Source organism: Galleria mellonella, unplaced genomic scaffold (assembly GCF_026898425.1).
Source record: "Galleria mellonella isolate WM207_F2 unplaced genomic scaffold, CSIRO_AGI_GalMel_v1 utg139, whole genome shotgun sequence".
NCBI classification, from domain to species: domain Eukaryota; kingdom Metazoa; phylum Arthropoda; class Insecta; order Lepidoptera; family Pyralidae; genus Galleria; species Galleria mellonella.
In genome coordinates this window covers 2,625,968-2,644,912 of record NW_026441995.1, presented here as the reverse complement: position 1 = coordinate 2,644,912, position 18,945 = coordinate 2,625,968, and the positions used below count along the sequence as shown (strand labels likewise).

Genomic DNA, 18,945 nt, shown 5'->3' with positions numbered 1-18,945 from the left:
TGTTTCAACCGTAAAGCAGTTGTATTTGCATAGCTGTGTTTCGGTTTTAAGGGTGGGGTATGGCGTGAATTTACTGGGTATGGAGGAATAACACCTGAGTCCTCAAGAATGGCAACGCATGGGGGGTGTCAATGGTGAAACAGTATACTCTGTTATGTCCATGGTACTGTTCATGTGTATAGGCGACGGTTACCACTTTCATCATCAGGTGGGTCATCAGCTTGTTTGCCATTCTGCCATGTCGGTCCCGGCATAAAATAAACCACCCCTTCCTTTCCTGTGGGTGTCGTAAGAAGTGACCAAGGGAGGGTAAGGGATGGGCAACAACGTCCCTTTTAAGACATCTCCAAAGGCCTAATCGCGTATGCCAACTCGCCCATCAAGCGTGGCAATTAATGGCAAAACTTCTTTTATGGGAAAGGCTTATGTTCAACAGTGGGCAGTTAACGGTTGAAAATATATATAAATATACCAGAGACTAATATAGGTTTTATTTTATTAAAAAAAAGTGCGTATCAGAAGCAGAGCTCTAGTTTGTTATATAGGCTGTAGAAAAGAGTCTAAAAATAAACATGTTAATTGCATAGCTGTCAAGAGTTTATGATAGATTGCTCATAAACGTTCTTATTTTCGATTTTTCATTATTAGCGATTCTCCTCTGACTTTGTTCGAATAGATAGGCAGAAGATTAGTATTTTTTATAAATAAAATAAAGCCTACGTTACTCACTGATAACATCACAAGAGGGAGACTTTGTATAAAAGTCGATTGCTTGGGCACCTCTGTCCTATTCGTGTTTCTACCGTGAAGCAGTTGTGTTTGATTGGTTGTGTTTCAGTTTGAAGAGTGGGATATGGCAGTGAATTTACAGGGTACAGAGGAATAACACCTGAGTCCCCAAGAATGGCAACGCATGGGGGGTATCATGGGTGAAACAGTATAATCTGTTATATCCATGGTATTGCTCATGTCTATAGACGACGATTACCACTTTCCATCAGGTGGGCCGTCAGCTTGTTTGCCATTCTAAGTTGCATAAAATAAACATCGTTGTTTTTGTAAGTGACGGAATTTTTAAAATCCGTTAAGTATTTTTTGAACTTATACATTATAAACATATTTTTTTTTATTTAATTTAGTTTAAAAAACAGAAAATGGCCGCTGTATAAAATTTATCATAGCGTCGCACGGCATGGCAGGATATTATCGTCGTAATGTAATAGAACATGAAAATGTATGTAGTTGTATGAGGACGCTGTTAACTTTCAACTGGCTTAAAAAAAGGAAGTTCTAAATTCGGTTGTATATCTTTTGTTACCTCATAACTCTGTTAATTATAAATTAATTTATAATATCTTTTTTTTTATCTTAAAAGATATACTTTCAAATTAGTTCTATACAAATTTTTGTCAAAATCAGTTTAATGGTATAGCTTTTAAATAAAAATAACTTTAGTAAAGTATGTTACGTCTCGATCGAATTCAGTTATTTTCGTGGAAAACAATCTTAACTTATTCACAATAATAACTTGATGATATCGTTAATGTGCACAGAAATTTTTAAGGCTTTATATTAACACTAAGATTGTCAATTAGCGTAGTAGTGTCATAGTTGTATTGTTGTGTAAGTGGGTGTCATTTTTGACAGCTAGATGTGTATTAAAACCTTACAAATATTATATGACCCCGGCATAGGATAGGCCACCCTTTTTTCTCGTGGGTGTCGTAAGAGGGAACTATGGTCAAAGGATGGGTACCGCTTAGCAACGTACCTCTTAAAACATCTTTAAAATCCTAACTGCGGTTGCCAACGCGTCTGCAAAGCGTGGCAACTACTGGAAAAACTCCTTTTATGGGGAAGGCTTATGTTCAGCAGTGGACAGTCAATATCTGAAATAGTAAAGAAAAAATGGAGAGGCTTCTTAATTCCTATTTCGTTACTTCCAATTTCGTTACTTCCAATTATGAATTTATATAATTATATGAAAATTTATACAAATATATGAAGACATTTCTAATTTTCCATATTGTTATTTTAAATCATGCAATTTACGCAATTATATGGAAATTTATACAAATATATGGAGAGGCTTCTAATTTTCCAGGTTGTTATTTCAAATAATATCGAATTTAAAAAGTTTAATTTGTAGTCAGTCAGTAGATATTCTAAATTGTTTTCATTTATTATCATCACTTCGGGCTTTAAACAAGTGTGCTAATGAATAAAATAAGACCAAATCTTCCCTTCCCTCAACCGACTTCTAAAAAAGGAGGTTCTTATTTCGTTTTTTTTATGTTTATGTATGAGGTAACCTCATAACTCCGGGGGAAAAAGATAGTAATGCGGTCTAACAGCCTCATTGCTAGTAATATACTTTATCAGGTCGACCTCTACGCGGTTCCACCTGGAAACCATCGTGCTTATTTCTAGTGGAATTCGTCACGATGGGCTAACTAACCTGATTTTATCTTCACCTATCATCCCTCATTGGTGCCCTACCATCAGTAACTCCATCAGTTCTAAACCGATTTGGATGTTTTTTATCTAAAAGGATATACTTAGATATTAGTTAATTCTGTAATTTATTTTTATTTAATTAAATAATTCAATTATATATTTTTATCCCAGTATACATACACTATATCATTGTATATACTACATAATTTATACGCAGTGAATTGCAAAGTGAGGGCTGCTTTTATATTACTCAAACGTAGCTTTATAAAAGCGAGTATGAAGCGTTTTATTTATTTCAAAGCGCAACGCCAACACACATTTTTCCGGCTTCTGTTAACCCTGTTAGTTAAGCTTTAATAGCAGGTGTAGCTTTTTATTTTTATAGTTTTATTACTCATATAAAAAAGTATCAGGTATTGCTGGTATAAAATATAACTACTAGGTAATCGTGATCTAACCTTGTTTTAATGTAGAAATAAAATGGAATAAGCTATACCTGGTATTTTATTTCTACGCTGTTGTTTAAAACATTATGATTTTCCATCAGTAATGGATTTATAATCCAGTATAATATATGTATATGTATATATATATATATATATATATATATATATATATATATATATATATATATATATATATATATATATATATATATATATATATATATATATATATATATATATATATGTATGTTATTGCAAAATTCAATACATTGATAGACTTCAGATTTTGCCAGTAAATATTAAGCTTTATGAACATGAGTTGGTAAATGTAATGAGTTGACTTGTTCGCCATTCTAAGTTGCATAAAAAAAATTATTGCAAATATAGATATTTATTTAATTGCTAGTGAAAATTTTGCTTATAGACAAGAGTACATAATTTTCATTTTGAAATTACGCAGCTTTGTGATGATCTATCCGTGGATATTATGTCTCTATTTATGTATAATGAAAAAAGCTCTGTTCTTCAACATAAGCCCATATTTAGAATCCAGTCACGTTATCGTACGAAATGAGGCAGGCCACGTTGAAGAGTATTTGATACGATTTGGGTGAACGATCTTAGGAAAAAAAAATATAAAATCTTTTTATCATTATAAACTTACGCGCTTTCCCTTAGGGGTCGATGGTGAGCAGAGAACGTCATTTGGTCGTTTGTTGACATAGGTCCTTTGCTTTCCATGGGTATACTACATAATGACATATCGGTTTCAGATAAATATAGTACTTTTTATGTACATAGCCGAAGTTATTTTTGAAGTAATTAATTTTAGTACTGGTATACACATTATCTGTAATTTTAGTAAAATAAATAAATAAATAAATAAACTCCCGAAAACAGATTCTTAATTAGTCAATATTTATTTTTTGTGTAAATATTAAATGATACTAGTTTTTCCCCGCGACTTCGTCCTTCGTCCGGGACATGTTTCTTATCTTCTCCATTCTATACAGTAGAGTATGTCATTGTTGTCATTTTTATGTTTTTGGTGCAATAAAGAGTTAAATAAATAAATAAATAAGAATAGTAGACGTATACTAAATTTTATAGTGACTGGTTAAGTAGTTAAGATGCTATAAGGTAACAAACAAACAAATTCACTTTTACATTTATAATATTAGTATGGCTATTTATTAAATATATAAAATTTAAAAAATAATTGACATTTTGCAAGTGCAGTTCTTTCTTTAATACAAATAATAGCTCGTTTCGTATGAATAATTAATATTTAAATATAGATTTCCCTAGCTCATTATCTCCACCATGTATGTAATTATATATATAATACGCGTGTATGATATCATAATTCATCGCATCTACACGTGTACATATATAAGCTACCAACTTTTAGCAAAATTTCTCAAGCGAAACAAGAACTGTGCTGAATATGGAAATATGTATGAGATGAAATATTAAAGGAACTCGTCCTTTGCCTTCAATAAAAGTCTTTGTTACCATAATGAAAAAAATATTTTTAACTCTAATAAATAAGTAAAATTATAATTTTCATTAGCAATTTAGCCATATATTTTAAGTCCAATATATTTTTTTTTAATAATAAATAAAAATTTGTCATTAAATTTTATAATAATTAATTGTTTATTTGAAAATAAATAACAGAGGTATAACACCTTAGTCCTCAGGAATGGCAATACGTGGGAGGCATCATGGGTGAAACGATACACTCTATTGTGCCCATTGCACTCTTCATGTCTATAGGCGACGGTTACCATTTTTCATCAGGCTGGCCGTCAGTTTAATCGCCATTCTAAGTTGCATAAGTTATTGTTGCAAACTTCTTGCTTCTTTTTTATAAATTGGTACGAAACACCATCTAACTTAATAATGTATAAGTATTTGAAGTATTCATAATTATTCAAGTGGTAAGTGTTAAAGTTTCGAATGAAAACTATTTAAAATTTAAACACAATTTATAAATTCTGAATTAAGATCGACGTCATTTACAAAGTGACTGTGCTGTTTTGGACGCAGTGAATTTGCAAGGAACTGTGAAACTTCGTAATTAACGAGATTTGATTTATTAACTGTATTTAAAAGCTGAAAGATTACGATACAACTGCATTTTCGTGGGCGTATAGTACGCAGTAGCTTGTACAGATTTTTATAATCTTTTTTGACATTTTTATTGAATTTGATTTTATTACTAATGTTATAAAATTGTAGTAATATATATATATATATATATATATATATATATATATATATATATATATATATATATATATATATATATATATATATATATATATATATATATATATATATATATATATATATATATATATATATATATATATATATGAGTAGTCTTAATAAGACCAATAGAAACCAAAATAATGTTTTTTTTTATTTTGCCTGTCTGTCTATCTGTATGTTTGTTCCGGCATTACGTAAAAGCTACTATACCAAATTGAATGCGGTTTTCACAGCTGTATTTTTTCTTAAAGTGTAATTTAAAAACTTATGTATGTTTTATCTCGATATCCTATTTAGAAGTATTTCACTGTTTTTTACTTCTAAAATTCATGTGCATATCAGCCTTTAACTGTCCACTGTTTAACATAAGTCTCCTCCTTAAGCGTTTCACCAATAGTTGCCACGCTTGGTTTGCGGATTGGCAACCACTGTTAGGCTTTGGAGATGTTTTAAGAGGGACGCTGCTGCCCATCCTTCGCCGTCCCTTAGTCGTCTTTTACGACACACACGGGAAAGGAAGAGATAGCCTATTCTATGCCGGGACCACATGACAAAAATGTAACAATAATGATTATTAAATATTATAAATGTGAAAGTGAGTTTGTTTGCTACCTTATATCGCCTTAACGGCTTGACAAATCATTTTGAAGTATACACGTACTGTATGGAATGAAGAAGGATACAGGCTACTTTTTAACCCGGTTAATAAACATATCCTGGTCTTCTAAATTGTCAGTGTGACCTTTGATTCAGGGTTTTATTGAGAATTAATCTGACTAGTTTTTTTTTATGGTATGGTAACGGTAACTCCGCCTACGCTAATGGGATACGCTAACGGAGCACCAGAAAAGGGTGATAGATGAGAATGAAAACAGGCCAGTTAACCCATCATGATAAATTCATCAGGAATTAACCATGATAGTTTCCAGGGGGAATCGCGAGGAGGTCGACCTGGTTGGGTATATTGCTAGCAATGGGATTCTCAGTCTCCGTTACTAACAATCCCTTTCCCTCCGAATCTAAGTAGTTAGTTTTACTGGCCAGACCGGCGGGCAGAAACCAGGTCCGTAGCTGGGCAGTAATTTGGCTAGCTCAATTGCAACTAATTGATTTAGAGTTTGTATATGTAGGCATAATACTGCTAATTGAAATAGAATTAAATGATATTGCTAGTCAGCAATAATATAGGTATGTATATGCCAAGGTTGTAACAGAACGAAGTCGAAGGTAAAAGCTAGTATACCATAGCAATAACATCGAATAATTACACGTGCCGTAAGTTTGACGTCGATATTCGATACACCGTAACACATCATTATGCACCCTAGATACTTGTCTAATGGTATTTTACGGTTCCCATGTTTATTCTGATTTTTATTGCCCATAATCTTAAAAGAAGTGTATTCTGAGTGTATTAATAGCATTGGAACTGTAAAAAGATATACTACAGAGGTTACATTTACTTCTGTAGTGGGTAGTGTAAATGGGTCATCATTTTGTAGTGTGGGCCACAGGTTAGAAGCAATCTTGCGTTGGACTTGTGACCCACACAGATGGACTTTATAATCATTTACAATCAGGTGGCTATAGAGTCAGTGTCATGCCAGTATAGTAGCAGTGTCGTTGGCCGTTCGTTGGGCTCCTTATAATATGGTTGAACACAATGATGGCTGGCTAATCCGTCATACTCGTGAACGAATGTTTTTTGTAGGAATTGCTCTGTACAAGAATATTGTGATTGATTGTAGTTTTGTAGTTTATTTACCTTTTTCCTTTTTATGGATATAAAATTTATGATAATTATTTTATCCATTCTTGTTGTAAACTTAACTTTTATTTGAAAGACAGCAACAGTTGAGTTTGTTAGCCGTTCTTTTCAGTTGATATTGCATTCCAAACTGGGCGGTAGATTCATAAAAAAGAACTACTATAATTAAGTTTACTTAACTATTAAAGTTTACATTACATTATATTTCAATGTTTATTTATAAAAATAATATAATTTTTTTTTTCAGATTAACCCTACGATCTCCATGTTAATATCGACAATGAATTAGATACAAAATGGCGCATCGAATAATAATATTGTACGTTGCAATATTGATTTTAAAAGGCATCGGAGCAAAACCAACAAAAAACACCACAGCTGATCTGATAAGAGTAGAAATTTTAACAGCGAACGATTCAGAGGCAGATGAAAATTGTACTGTAAATGTGATTAGTGATAACATAGATGCAGATTATAATTACAATGTAACGGATGTTGATAATAACATAAAAACAATACAAAATACTGAAGACAACGGAATCGTGTATCGTAGGAAGTGCGAGATTATAAACACTACGAATGTAGACGAAATACGATACGATAATACAAATATGCTAGAGTCTGTTTATTTAAATAATATTTACGAAAGGGTGACAACAAATTTGATCGAGGAGAAAGTGTCTATGGATAAAATTGAGGCGAACGGTGTCAGTTTGTACGATATAGTGAATAGTGACTGCGGCAGTGCAAAATTGTGTCCAAGTTTTAGTGCTAATTGGACTGAGGAGAAGACAATTACTATCGGATTCCTTGGCGCTTACGGATGGAGTCAGGTGAGTTGGAGTTGTATATTTATTACCTACTTTTATAATACTTAGAATGTCAAAAAAGCTAATGGCCCACTTGATGGAGTGTGGCAATCGTCGTCTATAGATATGAACAGCACTATGCACATGACAGATGGTATTGTATTGCCCATGGTACCCCTGTACGTTGCCATTCCTGAGGACTATGATGTATTATATTTTCTGAGGATTGTGGGCCGGAGCTTCTGGATGTCAGTTTGTTCCTCTTGAATCCGTTTAAAGATAAGCTATGAGAATAGTCGACAATCCCATGCTTATCCCATGCTTAGAGGCGCTATCGAGCCCTCAAGTTTTAGGCTAAACTTTGCCTCCTTGTGTGTTTCCTACCGCATGTATAACAGATACACGTTTGAACCTAAATGTACAGTACAGTACATGTGCAATGCGGTTTCAAAGGAATTTTTCCCCGCGAACGCTCAGACTGTGGAATGAGCTTCCTGCCGAAGTTTTACTATCGCCAAAGTTAGACTACAATATGTAGTCTCTAAGAAAAACCTCAAAGTTTTGCAAAAAGGGTATATTAAGATTTCTTCAGGGTCGGCAATGCGCACGTGACATCTCTAGTGTTGCAAGTGTCCTTAGAGGACAAGAACCCTTTACCCCAGTATTACAACCATAAGATACAATGGGCCTCATACTATACAAACCTGTATCGCGGGCACCCGACAAAGATTAACATTCACAATCTATTACAACAGTAGTACTTTATTGTTTTTATGTGTGTGGTAAGTACTGGCAAAACCCCCTTATGGGGGAGTCCTATGTTCAACAGAGGAAGGTTAACGACTGATTATAATGTTCTATAGCATGGGTAGATTTTTAGTTTTACGTACCGTTAGCGATTTGGAATTTCCTTGTATATTTAGTATCAAGATTAACATAATAATGCTTCGAAAATACATTCTGAATATGTTTTTTTTTATATTTAAATTTCTTTTTATAAAAAACTATGTGGTCCAATAAACTTTATTTCCCTGTTGTTGATTTTTCGTACTACGTACGAGTTTACGACCGGCCCTGATAAATAAATAAATAAAATAAAATGTTATTTCCACTTACCTTTGCCGCTCGATAGGGACAAGTGGAAATGAATTTCCACTCATTTCTACCAGTGGTGATAAGTGGAAAGAAATTCCACCTTTACCCCGCTTACCTTATCCGAATGAATGACTGAGTACACGATCCGTTTCAATGGAACTTAATTTGTTATTTGTACTAGGTATTTTTGGACATCGGTAAACTGGGTCAGTTGTATGTTTGTTTACATTTTCATTATATTCTATTGAAATAGACTATAGTTTTATTAGAAGGTTGGGCAGCAGGGTCCCTCGCAAAACATCTCAAATGTAATTAATATATAAATAACACTTAAAAGTTTTGTAAATGTGTAAATTTGTATATCAGTAGTACAGTTTCAAGTATTAGCGTGAACGAATATTGTTAAATGTGATTTTTATATATTGTACAATCGTCATTACTTTATTATTAATTAATTTCTCAATTTGGGATGTCGTCGTGAGAAATAATACGAAGCCTGTATTTATTTATTAAATTATCACTGGATAGTAATTTCTTAGTCGCGCTGAACGAAGCTTAATAGCTTTACCGATCAAGGTCTCGTTTCAGATTGTTGAGCCAAATTACTTCCATGATAAATTGAAATAAGTTTCCCGGGACAGAGATTTGTTTTTGTTCATAAAATGTTTACTTGATTTTCTTATAATTTAAGATTGTATTTGACAAAATAAAAATACTTCTATTGTGGCAAAACCAGTAATTTTGATACAAACTAAATGACTCAATTGATTTTGATAAAATTTCTATGGGAAAATCTGTTAGTATTTTTTTTCAGATAAAAAAAAAGAATTTCCAAATCGGTTTATAATTGATGGAGTTATGGGGTAACAAACATTAAAAAGAATACAACCGAATTGAGAACTTTCTTCTTTTTGAAGTCCATAATTGCCTTCAAAAATACAAAAAATATAAAGGAAAGAAAAGTTTACGAAAAGCTATTTCGAATATAATAGGATAGTACTAAGCTTACAAAGAAATCGATCATTGATCTGCAATTTTTTAAATTTAGAATACTTTATTGAAAGGTAAAGACAAACCAGTTTATGTAGTTGTGTTGCCAGTAGTTGTGCACCAATACTACATATAAAGGAATTTATATTAAAAAGTTTGAATTCGAAATTTAAATAAAAACAATAAATATGAGCTGTAAGCTCTGATATCTCGCCACAGTTTATTCTGTAATCTCTATGGTTTTGTCCGTGTCTATATCGGTTAACTGTTATTACTTGTCGTTAAGTTCTATAAAAATCTTTATTGTACACTTAACAGATTTATTACGTTTATCTTTTATATTCTGATAGTCAATATTTATACAGTTTCCAATTGGATAATCATCATCACTAAGCATCATCATTATATCACCCGTTAATTGTCTATTGCTGAACATAGCTTCAGGGGTTTTGCCTGTAGTTGCCATGTTTGACAAGTCGGTTGAAAACTACAGTTAGATCTCTCAATCATTAAATTCTCTTACAAGGAAGGGAGTACCATACTATGCTGGGAACACATGGCTGGATTTCAATTGGACAATGTTTGTTAACGATCCTAGAATTAAATAATGAAGTTTCCTTAAATAATACAGTTAGTCAACATTTAAAAAAACATGTCAACATTTAGTCAGCTAAATTTACATTTGACTGACGTAGTTTGATACATATTTTTTTTATTAATATTGCAAATAATAAGATAAAAAATTTCCCCATCCAGTCGATTTATTAAACTTAAATTGGGAACTATTTCTTCTAATATTATATAAATATACATATGTATATACGTATTCTTAACTAATTAATATACATGCATTAAATAAAATGGCGGCCATTTTCAAACGAATACACATAAGTATATATTTCAATATAAATTCAAGTAATCAGTAAAGATAAGTATCAGTACGAATCATTATGTTGTGTTTATATTGTTCTTTCAAATATATTCGTAAGAAATTTGAATCATTTATATTTTTCAATTTAACTTATATATATATATAATATAAGAAAATTTTATATAAAACCTATAAATTTTATAAATTGCTGTTTGATTTATTTAAAAATTCACCTATTTCTTTCTCTGAGGACACATAATGGCATCGTACGGGAGTCACGTTTTCGTGTGTCACGTTTCGCGGTCGAAACTCTTGTCTATTCCAATAGAACTTAATTCTAACCAAGTTTTGTTGTAATTATCACGTTAACACTCTGCAAATGTAATTAGTAGCGAATTGTAACGTACAATTAATTAATCCATTTTTTATTTATACTATTATTGGACATTTGATGACTATAGTTGTTTGTTTATATTTTTATTATGTTCCATTGAAATGGACTAGAAGAGGGAGTCTTAAAGTGGTTTTTAGGGATCCTTAGCACGTGTATCAGGGGTCCGCAGTAGGTCAGTTAACTGTAAAAATATTTATTAGGGAATTGTGTAGTAAACTCGACGAGACGCATCGTCATCGTCAGGCGGCGAATTCAATAAATAGACAGAGGTAATTACGCATTATATCAGTGCGTAGTGTAGTAACTAATAAAATTAGCAAAGTTTTTATTTTTTTAAATTAAAGGAAGCCTTTTTTATTTTCTTATATTTTAGGATCGAACTTAAATATTTTTCACAAGGGTCCGTGGAATTGATTAAATTGTGAAACTGTGATTGCAAAAATTTGAGAAATCCTGAATTAGAAGGCACTACATGTATACATATAGTTACAATAATCTATTTTGATAATTATAATACCATTTTTTTTTAAACTTATGCTAATTTTTATCCGATGTCTATATATATATATATATGTAACGGGAAATTAATGAACTCACTCTGTTTTTGTCGTTTTATTATGCAACTTAAAATGGCAAACCAGCTAACGTCTCACCTGATGGAAATTGGTAACTGTTGCCTATAGACATGAGCAGTACCATAGACATAACAAAGTATACTGTTTCGCTCATGATACCCCCTATGCGTTGCCATTCCTGAGGACTCAGGTGTTATTCCTCTGTACCCAGTAAATTCACGCCATATCCCACCCTTCAAACGGAAACACAGCCATGCAAACACAACTGCTTCACGGTTGAAACACGAATGGGACAGAGGTACCCAAGCAATCGACTTTTGTACAAAGTCTCCCTCTGGTATCATTAATAATTGATATTACTTAATACCAATTACTGATGGTTATGAATAACAAAGTGAAATATGTGTATTAAATTTGTTATTATTACTAATACGTCTATACCGGGTGGGAAAGGGATTGTTAGTAATGGAGACTGACAATCCTATTGCTAGCAATATACCCAACCAGGTCGACCACCTCGTGGTTCCCTTTGGAAACTATCATGGTTAATTCTTGATGAATTCATCATGATGCGCTAACTGGCCTGTTTTTATTCTCATCTATCACCCTTCACTGGTGCTCCGCCAGCATATCCCGTTAGCGCAGGCGGGGTCACCATACCATTTTCACCCATAAAAAAAACACGTTTATACCAAGAAATATAGAAGTATGGAATAGATTCAGGAGTATTAATAAATTCTTAGAAAGTTCGATAGTTGTTCTATAACTATTGACAGAATGTCAGTTGGAGTTATGATGTATTTTGCGGAAGTTTAAGCATAGTTTACCGAAGTTATCTGATTATGTGTTCCGATTAGATGCGGTCTCGAAAAGTATATTTTGGTCAGCAATACGATGTTTATTTTTAACTTTTCAAAAGATGTTTATCGATTTATCTGTATTTTATTATTCAATTAAAAATTAAATTCTTCAACCGAATTTGATAATTCTTTTTTGGTGTTATCTTTTTTGATATAAGATAAAAATGGGGGGAATTGCTGCAAGCCTGAAAGTTGGCAGAGTTGTTTATTGAGTTAAAATGACTCTATAAAAACATGCCCACCTCTGAACGAAGGGTTCAAGAGTTGGACTCAGGGTTTTAAAAATAAAACGGGTGAAAAAATTTTACCAGCACACTTCATTTTAAGGCAGGGTCGTAATAGACATGTTTAAATTTGTCCTCTTATTCAGAAAAACTAAAATCTCCTACAAATTTATTTTAGCTATCGAAATATGTTATCACTTTCTTTCAAAATGAGAATTTAGCGCAAAAGAAAAAGACAAAGCAATAGTTAAAGTAGGTTTATGAGACGATTAACGTTTTTATGAATAAGGGCGTTAGAATGCAGTAATTATGCTCACATTATAATGTAAGGCTCACATCCTACATATTATTCAAAATGGCGTACGTAGTGAATATTAATAAAGAAAATATTATCTATTTTGACTTCTAACTTTTATTTAAATTATATCAGTATTTTATCTTTATCAAAATTAAAAGAATAAAGTCTCTACTTTCATCTACTACATTTATATTTTTAGTTAATTTTTAATTAATGCAAATATTATCATATTTACTAAAAAAATGTTGAATATTTCATTTATTTCCAAAAAAATCATATAAATCTATTTCTATAATATACAAAAAACTATGTAAACTATATAAACTGTTTATTTTGTTCTTTCAAATACATTATTTTTATTTCTCAATTTAATTTTATAATATATATTTCCCTCTCTATTACGTGTACATATTGGTAACCCGATTTACGTACACATGTATAAAAAAGTTGACCTGTTTTTGTGAAGCATTTGTATGTAGGTAGATACTCTATCTATATAATGTAAGGGTAGGAACTAATGAATTTCACACGCAAAGTACGAAGTTCGGAGCAGAAGTTCGCCGAAGTTAGTTAATATATAGTTATTTAATTTTAATATTATTTATATATATATATTTTTTTTTACAGACAACCTTTGGTTAAAGGAGAACAGAATTATTTCTAGCATTTCTTTTCTCCTTTTGTAGTCTTACTATTTTTCTATTACGCCTTAACCAAACACAATTTTAATTATTCCTCTCCATCCTAAGGTTGCCTGGAAGAGATCGCTATTTAGCGATGAGGCCGCCCATTGTCATTTCTTTATCTTTATATAATTAAGTTTACGTAATTAATTATTCATTTTATTTCTGTACATATTGTTAATCTTTATAATCTGGGAGTTGGGGTTTACATTATTACATGTATTATATCTCCATATGTAGAAATAATAGGATCTTCATCGTGCCTTCAATTTATATAACATACTAACAGTTTATAATTACTCCTCTCCATCCAATGGTTGCCTGGAAGAGATTGCTTTTAGCGATAAGGTCGCCCGTTGTTTTCTCACTGTGATTATTTCTTGTAATTGTTTATATTTTATATATATATATATATACTATATATATATATATATATCTATATATATATATATAATATATATATATATATATTATATCTATCTAATGTAATTATTTTTGGGAATATTATATTTTTTTTATGATTATGTTATATATGCTCATAGGCGACAATTACGACTTGGTCCATTTTTATTTTTATTTGTCCATTTTCCAGCTTGTTTACCATTTGTAGTTCTAATAATAATATAAAATTTATTGTCATACCCCCCGGCCTCCCGAGCCGCTGCAGTTCCCAGTTTCCGCAACCCACATAAGTTTTTTATTTTCCAAAAAATTTCCAAGAGAAATAAAATTCAATTAATCCTTAAACGAATTCTACTGAGAAAAATTATGTATAAGAGGGACGATTTAATAAAATGCGAACATGTCTTATTGTTACGGGAATTTGAAATCAGGATTTCATTTCAGACAATTAGAAAAGGTAAATGACACAGCACTTTATTTTCGTATCTTTATTGTTAATCTTAATTTTTGTATAATTGGGATTTTTTTTTATAAAAATAATATTTCACTATTTTTCAATTTTTGTTCTTGTTCTTAATTTCGGTATAATTAGGATACTTAGGTAGTACTTAGTAGTTAGGGTACTTAGGTAAAAAAAGCAATATTTTGTTTTTAATTTTATTTAAAGGTATACACAACAGGTTACAATCAATAACATTTATAGAAAGATAATAGTATGAAATAGATTGAGACTCAGACAGGTGTACACACAGCATGGTTGAAGCAGTTGGCAAACTATGTTAAATTATAAATCATATAAAGAAAGCATATGAATTTAGTAAATAACAATGAAGTACATGCAAATAATAAAAATATGGACATATCAAAAAGACAGAATAATAAAAATTCATGGAAGATATCAAAAAGACATTAAAAGATACGGATGAGCTTATATAATACGACGTATTGTTATTGTAATAAAAAAAAAAATATATAAGGATAATTAAATAAAATGCAGTAATGACTTTATTATGAATTGGCCTTGTTTTAATACTCAAAGTTATGCCAAGTCATTTACTGTACTGTACATACTGCATGCCTGTGGAACTCGCTTCTTAATAACATGAAGATGGCAGAATCATTAAAGCCTTTTGAAGCTGGTGTTTTATGACTCTATTCTGAAACTCCTGTTTAATTGAGCAATATATATATATATATATATATATATATATATATATATATTTATATTATAAATGTCGACACATTAGAATGGAAACAAAGCTGACGGTCCACCTGATGGAAAGTGGTAACCGTCGTCTATAGACATGAGCGGTACCATGGACATAACAGAATATATTGGACTCCATTTTGCCATTCCTGAGGACTCAGGTGTTATTCCTCTGTATTTCACGCAAGTATGTTTTGGTTGTTTGTTATATTATAGCATTATAATGGCTTAACCAATTACTATGAAATTTGGTATATAGAATGGAAAAAGTTGCGGGTAAACACTAGTATGGTTATGAGTATATGTTTATATTGTAATTATTAATATGTGTAAGTGTAATTAGCTATACTATTTTTACCCTCGAACATTCTATAGTTTTCTTTCAGTTTCTAAAATGTCGATTGTAATAGATCCCTGTATGGAATAAGTCCACTATTGTATGTTAAATCTTCTTAATGTATACAGTATAATGTATGTACAGTAAAGATGTATGTGTATATTGTAATATCGTATTTCCTATTGTAACTCGATAGCTGGACTCTCGTGTTACCATGGTGTTACTACGAGAGATTCAAAACGTCTTGTCGTTTTCGTCAATTTTGTTATATATATTTGGTAAAAGAGTTTTGCTGGTAGAATGCACTTTTAAAAAGTAATACTAACGATATCAATTCAGTATTGCCAATAACATTTTTCGCAATTTTGATAAGGTTTGCAAATAAAATTTTTGGAGAAAAGTCATGAGTAAATATTTTGGACTGTTTTGGTACTTTAAATATATATAGAGGTAGCAGAATAGGGAAAATGAAGTTAAAAGAAGAAGAGGGAAGGGAAGAGGAGAGAATAAGCTGAAAGTAGGGACAGAAGGAAGAACTTTTTTGTTTTATTTTTTATGCAATTTAGAATGGCAAACAACCTGACAGCTCACCTGATGGAAAATGGTAATTGATAGACAATTGTACCATGGACATATATGTATATTATATATTTGATGTTTGGGTAAAAATTTAAATTTGCATCTGTCAACTCTGTTTATATTTTACCTATTTGACTTTCGTGGGTAGTAACAACGTCTATACTCGTCTGTGTCTTGCAACAAGGGTGGCTTTTTACATTTTAGTCACGACATTCTAAAAATAATACAGAACTGTCACACTGTGGGTGTTACGATTCTAGAGGGCTGTCAAGAATACATGCGTAAGAACTGTCTATGGTATGTTATATGTCGTATGGAAATGAGAATATGACGAATTTAATAAAATTATATCGCAGCGAAATAAAAATGCGTCACATGAAATATCTAGGAATAGCATGTAAATGTCGTATGTATTATGTTTTTTTTTATATAACTTAGAATGGTAAACAAGCTGACGGCCCACCTGATGGAAAGTGGTAACCGTCGCCTATGGACATGAGCAGTACCATGGACATAACAGAGTATACTGTTTTGCCCATAATACGCCCTATGCGTTGCCATTCCTGAGGACTCAGGTGTTATTCCTCTGTACCCAGTAAATTCACGCCATATCCCACCCTTCAAACCGAAACACAACCATGCAAACACAACTGCTTCACTGTTGAAACACGAATGGGACAGAGGTACTCAAGCAATCGACTTTTGTACAAAGTCTCCCTCTGGTGATGTTATTATCTTTTACATAAGCTTCTTGAATTATTTATTTTTGTTTCTTTTTTTTCTTATAAATGTTTTTAATTACCATTATAATAATCGTAAAAAATATTGTAGGTAGTTTAATTTATGACGTAACTGTAATTATAATTTGGAATTTTTTTAGAAGTTTGGTTAGATCATTCAGTGACTATGTGATATGAAGGAACCAAATTTCGTTCTTGTATCATGAAATCTTTTTCCAAATCAAGAATATATTAAAAATATTTCATAAACTACTCCTTATAATACTAATTCTATTATTAACTTAGTTCCTTATTCGTCATTCTCCATTTTCTTTTTAGAAATTGGCTCTTTCATGTCATTTTGCTGCCACCTAATTATTTATTTAACGTGACGGGATCACGTGGAAGTCGATCAGATATTACTAGCAATAGGTCCGCTGGAATCTCCGCATTACAAACAATCCCTTCCCCCTCCTGTCATAGAATTTTTTTGTATCACTGAATAGATTGAAATATCATCTTCCGTTATTTCGCGGTGTCCCTAGGTATTTCACGAAATCCTTCACATCCTCACTTTCCTGTGACATTTATATTCAACGTAATGAGTTATTCCCTTTGTAACACGTAAAGATATGAGCGTCAGACGTTGTGACCTTGGAATGTGATAAGATAATATTGTCATACCCGTACAGGGCCATAGCTAGACTCATATTTAAGGTAGGGCAAAAGAACTTTTTGGTAGGGCAGAAGCCATAATTAAGTAACTTCGAAAAAATGAATCTGTCTAATTTTCTTGAAGTTTTTCATTTTAAGGTAGGGCATTGGCTTTTTAAGGTAGGGCATTGTCCCTCAATGCCCCCTTTCCCCTACGGCCATGTACTCGTACATTCTTCGAACATAAAGCGTGCGAAGTATCTAAATATGAATTTACTTCAGAAATGGTTCCAGTTAATTGGTATCTTTTGAGAATATTACCTGCTTGGTAACGTCATGTACCTGTTATTTGTACTCGAGCATTCGGTACGTTCAGACTGTATGCTTTTGAATTTCGTTTAAGGTGTACAGTTAAAGTAATTAAATATATAAATATATATATTTTATGGTGTGATTTGACTCGTCATCATCATAAATAATAATTATCAACATAATACATAATGATTATTGACAATGTTGCTGTGGTTTTCAATAGTTTTGTTTAATTTGTTTAATTTAGTATTGTTTAATTTTGTGTTTCCTTCACTTGTATTAACATTTGTGCAAACTTAAGTGGTTGTCAAATTACCATTTAAGTGTGTATCTATGTATTGTTCTAGATGTCTGTTTGCCTTAAATAAATAAAATAAAATAAAAATAAAAAAATAAATATTATAATAATATTATGAATCTAATCTATACTTATAATAAATCTAGAGAGTAGAGAGGTCAATTCTGTACATGAAGTATATTTGAATGAAATACTGAATTTCTAAAGTAATTTAATAACAGATTACAGATTTTTCAACAAATTACCGATTAATATTATAATTAGGCCTTAATTATTATGTTTATAAACATATTCTCTTCTTTATGATGTTATTTATTAATTATATTAATTTTCATTGAAAATACCGTCTATTGAGGTGTTGTACGTGATTATATTTTGTTATTATTTTATTTTTAATTTAACCAAAAAAAAAAAAACTATAATTATTAATGCCTATGAAGGTTCATTTTGAATTTTTTATGTTATTTTATAGCACAAAGGTAGCGAATAAGTATACAGCCCGTCTGATGGTTAACGGTCACTGTAGCCTATGGACGCCTGTAGCACTAGGGGTGTCACTTGCGCGTTGCCGACTCTGAAGAAATCTTAATATATTCCACCTAATAAGATCGAGCATGCTGAAAAATATTCTCGGTGTAGATCAGAACCTGCGGGTCTACCATGAAATGAAATTCCGAAATTTCGGATTCA

The 18,945-nt window shown here is 31.4% G+C and overlaps 1 protein-coding gene across 1 annotated transcript in view; it reads left to right on the top strand.

The window, feature by feature from the left end:
- LOC113512693 (guanylate cyclase 32E-like) overlaps positions 1-18,945 on the top strand; it is a 225,873-nt gene that overhangs the window by 22,890 nt on the left and 184,038 nt on the right. Inside the window, exon 2 of the mRNA XM_052903469.1 lies at positions 7,196-7,781. Within this exon, the coding sequence (XP_052759429.1) occupies positions 7,245-7,781 (537 nt within the window). The 5' untranslated portion in view covers positions 7,196-7,244. The remainder of the gene's footprint in view (positions 1-7,195; positions 7,782-18,945) is intronic.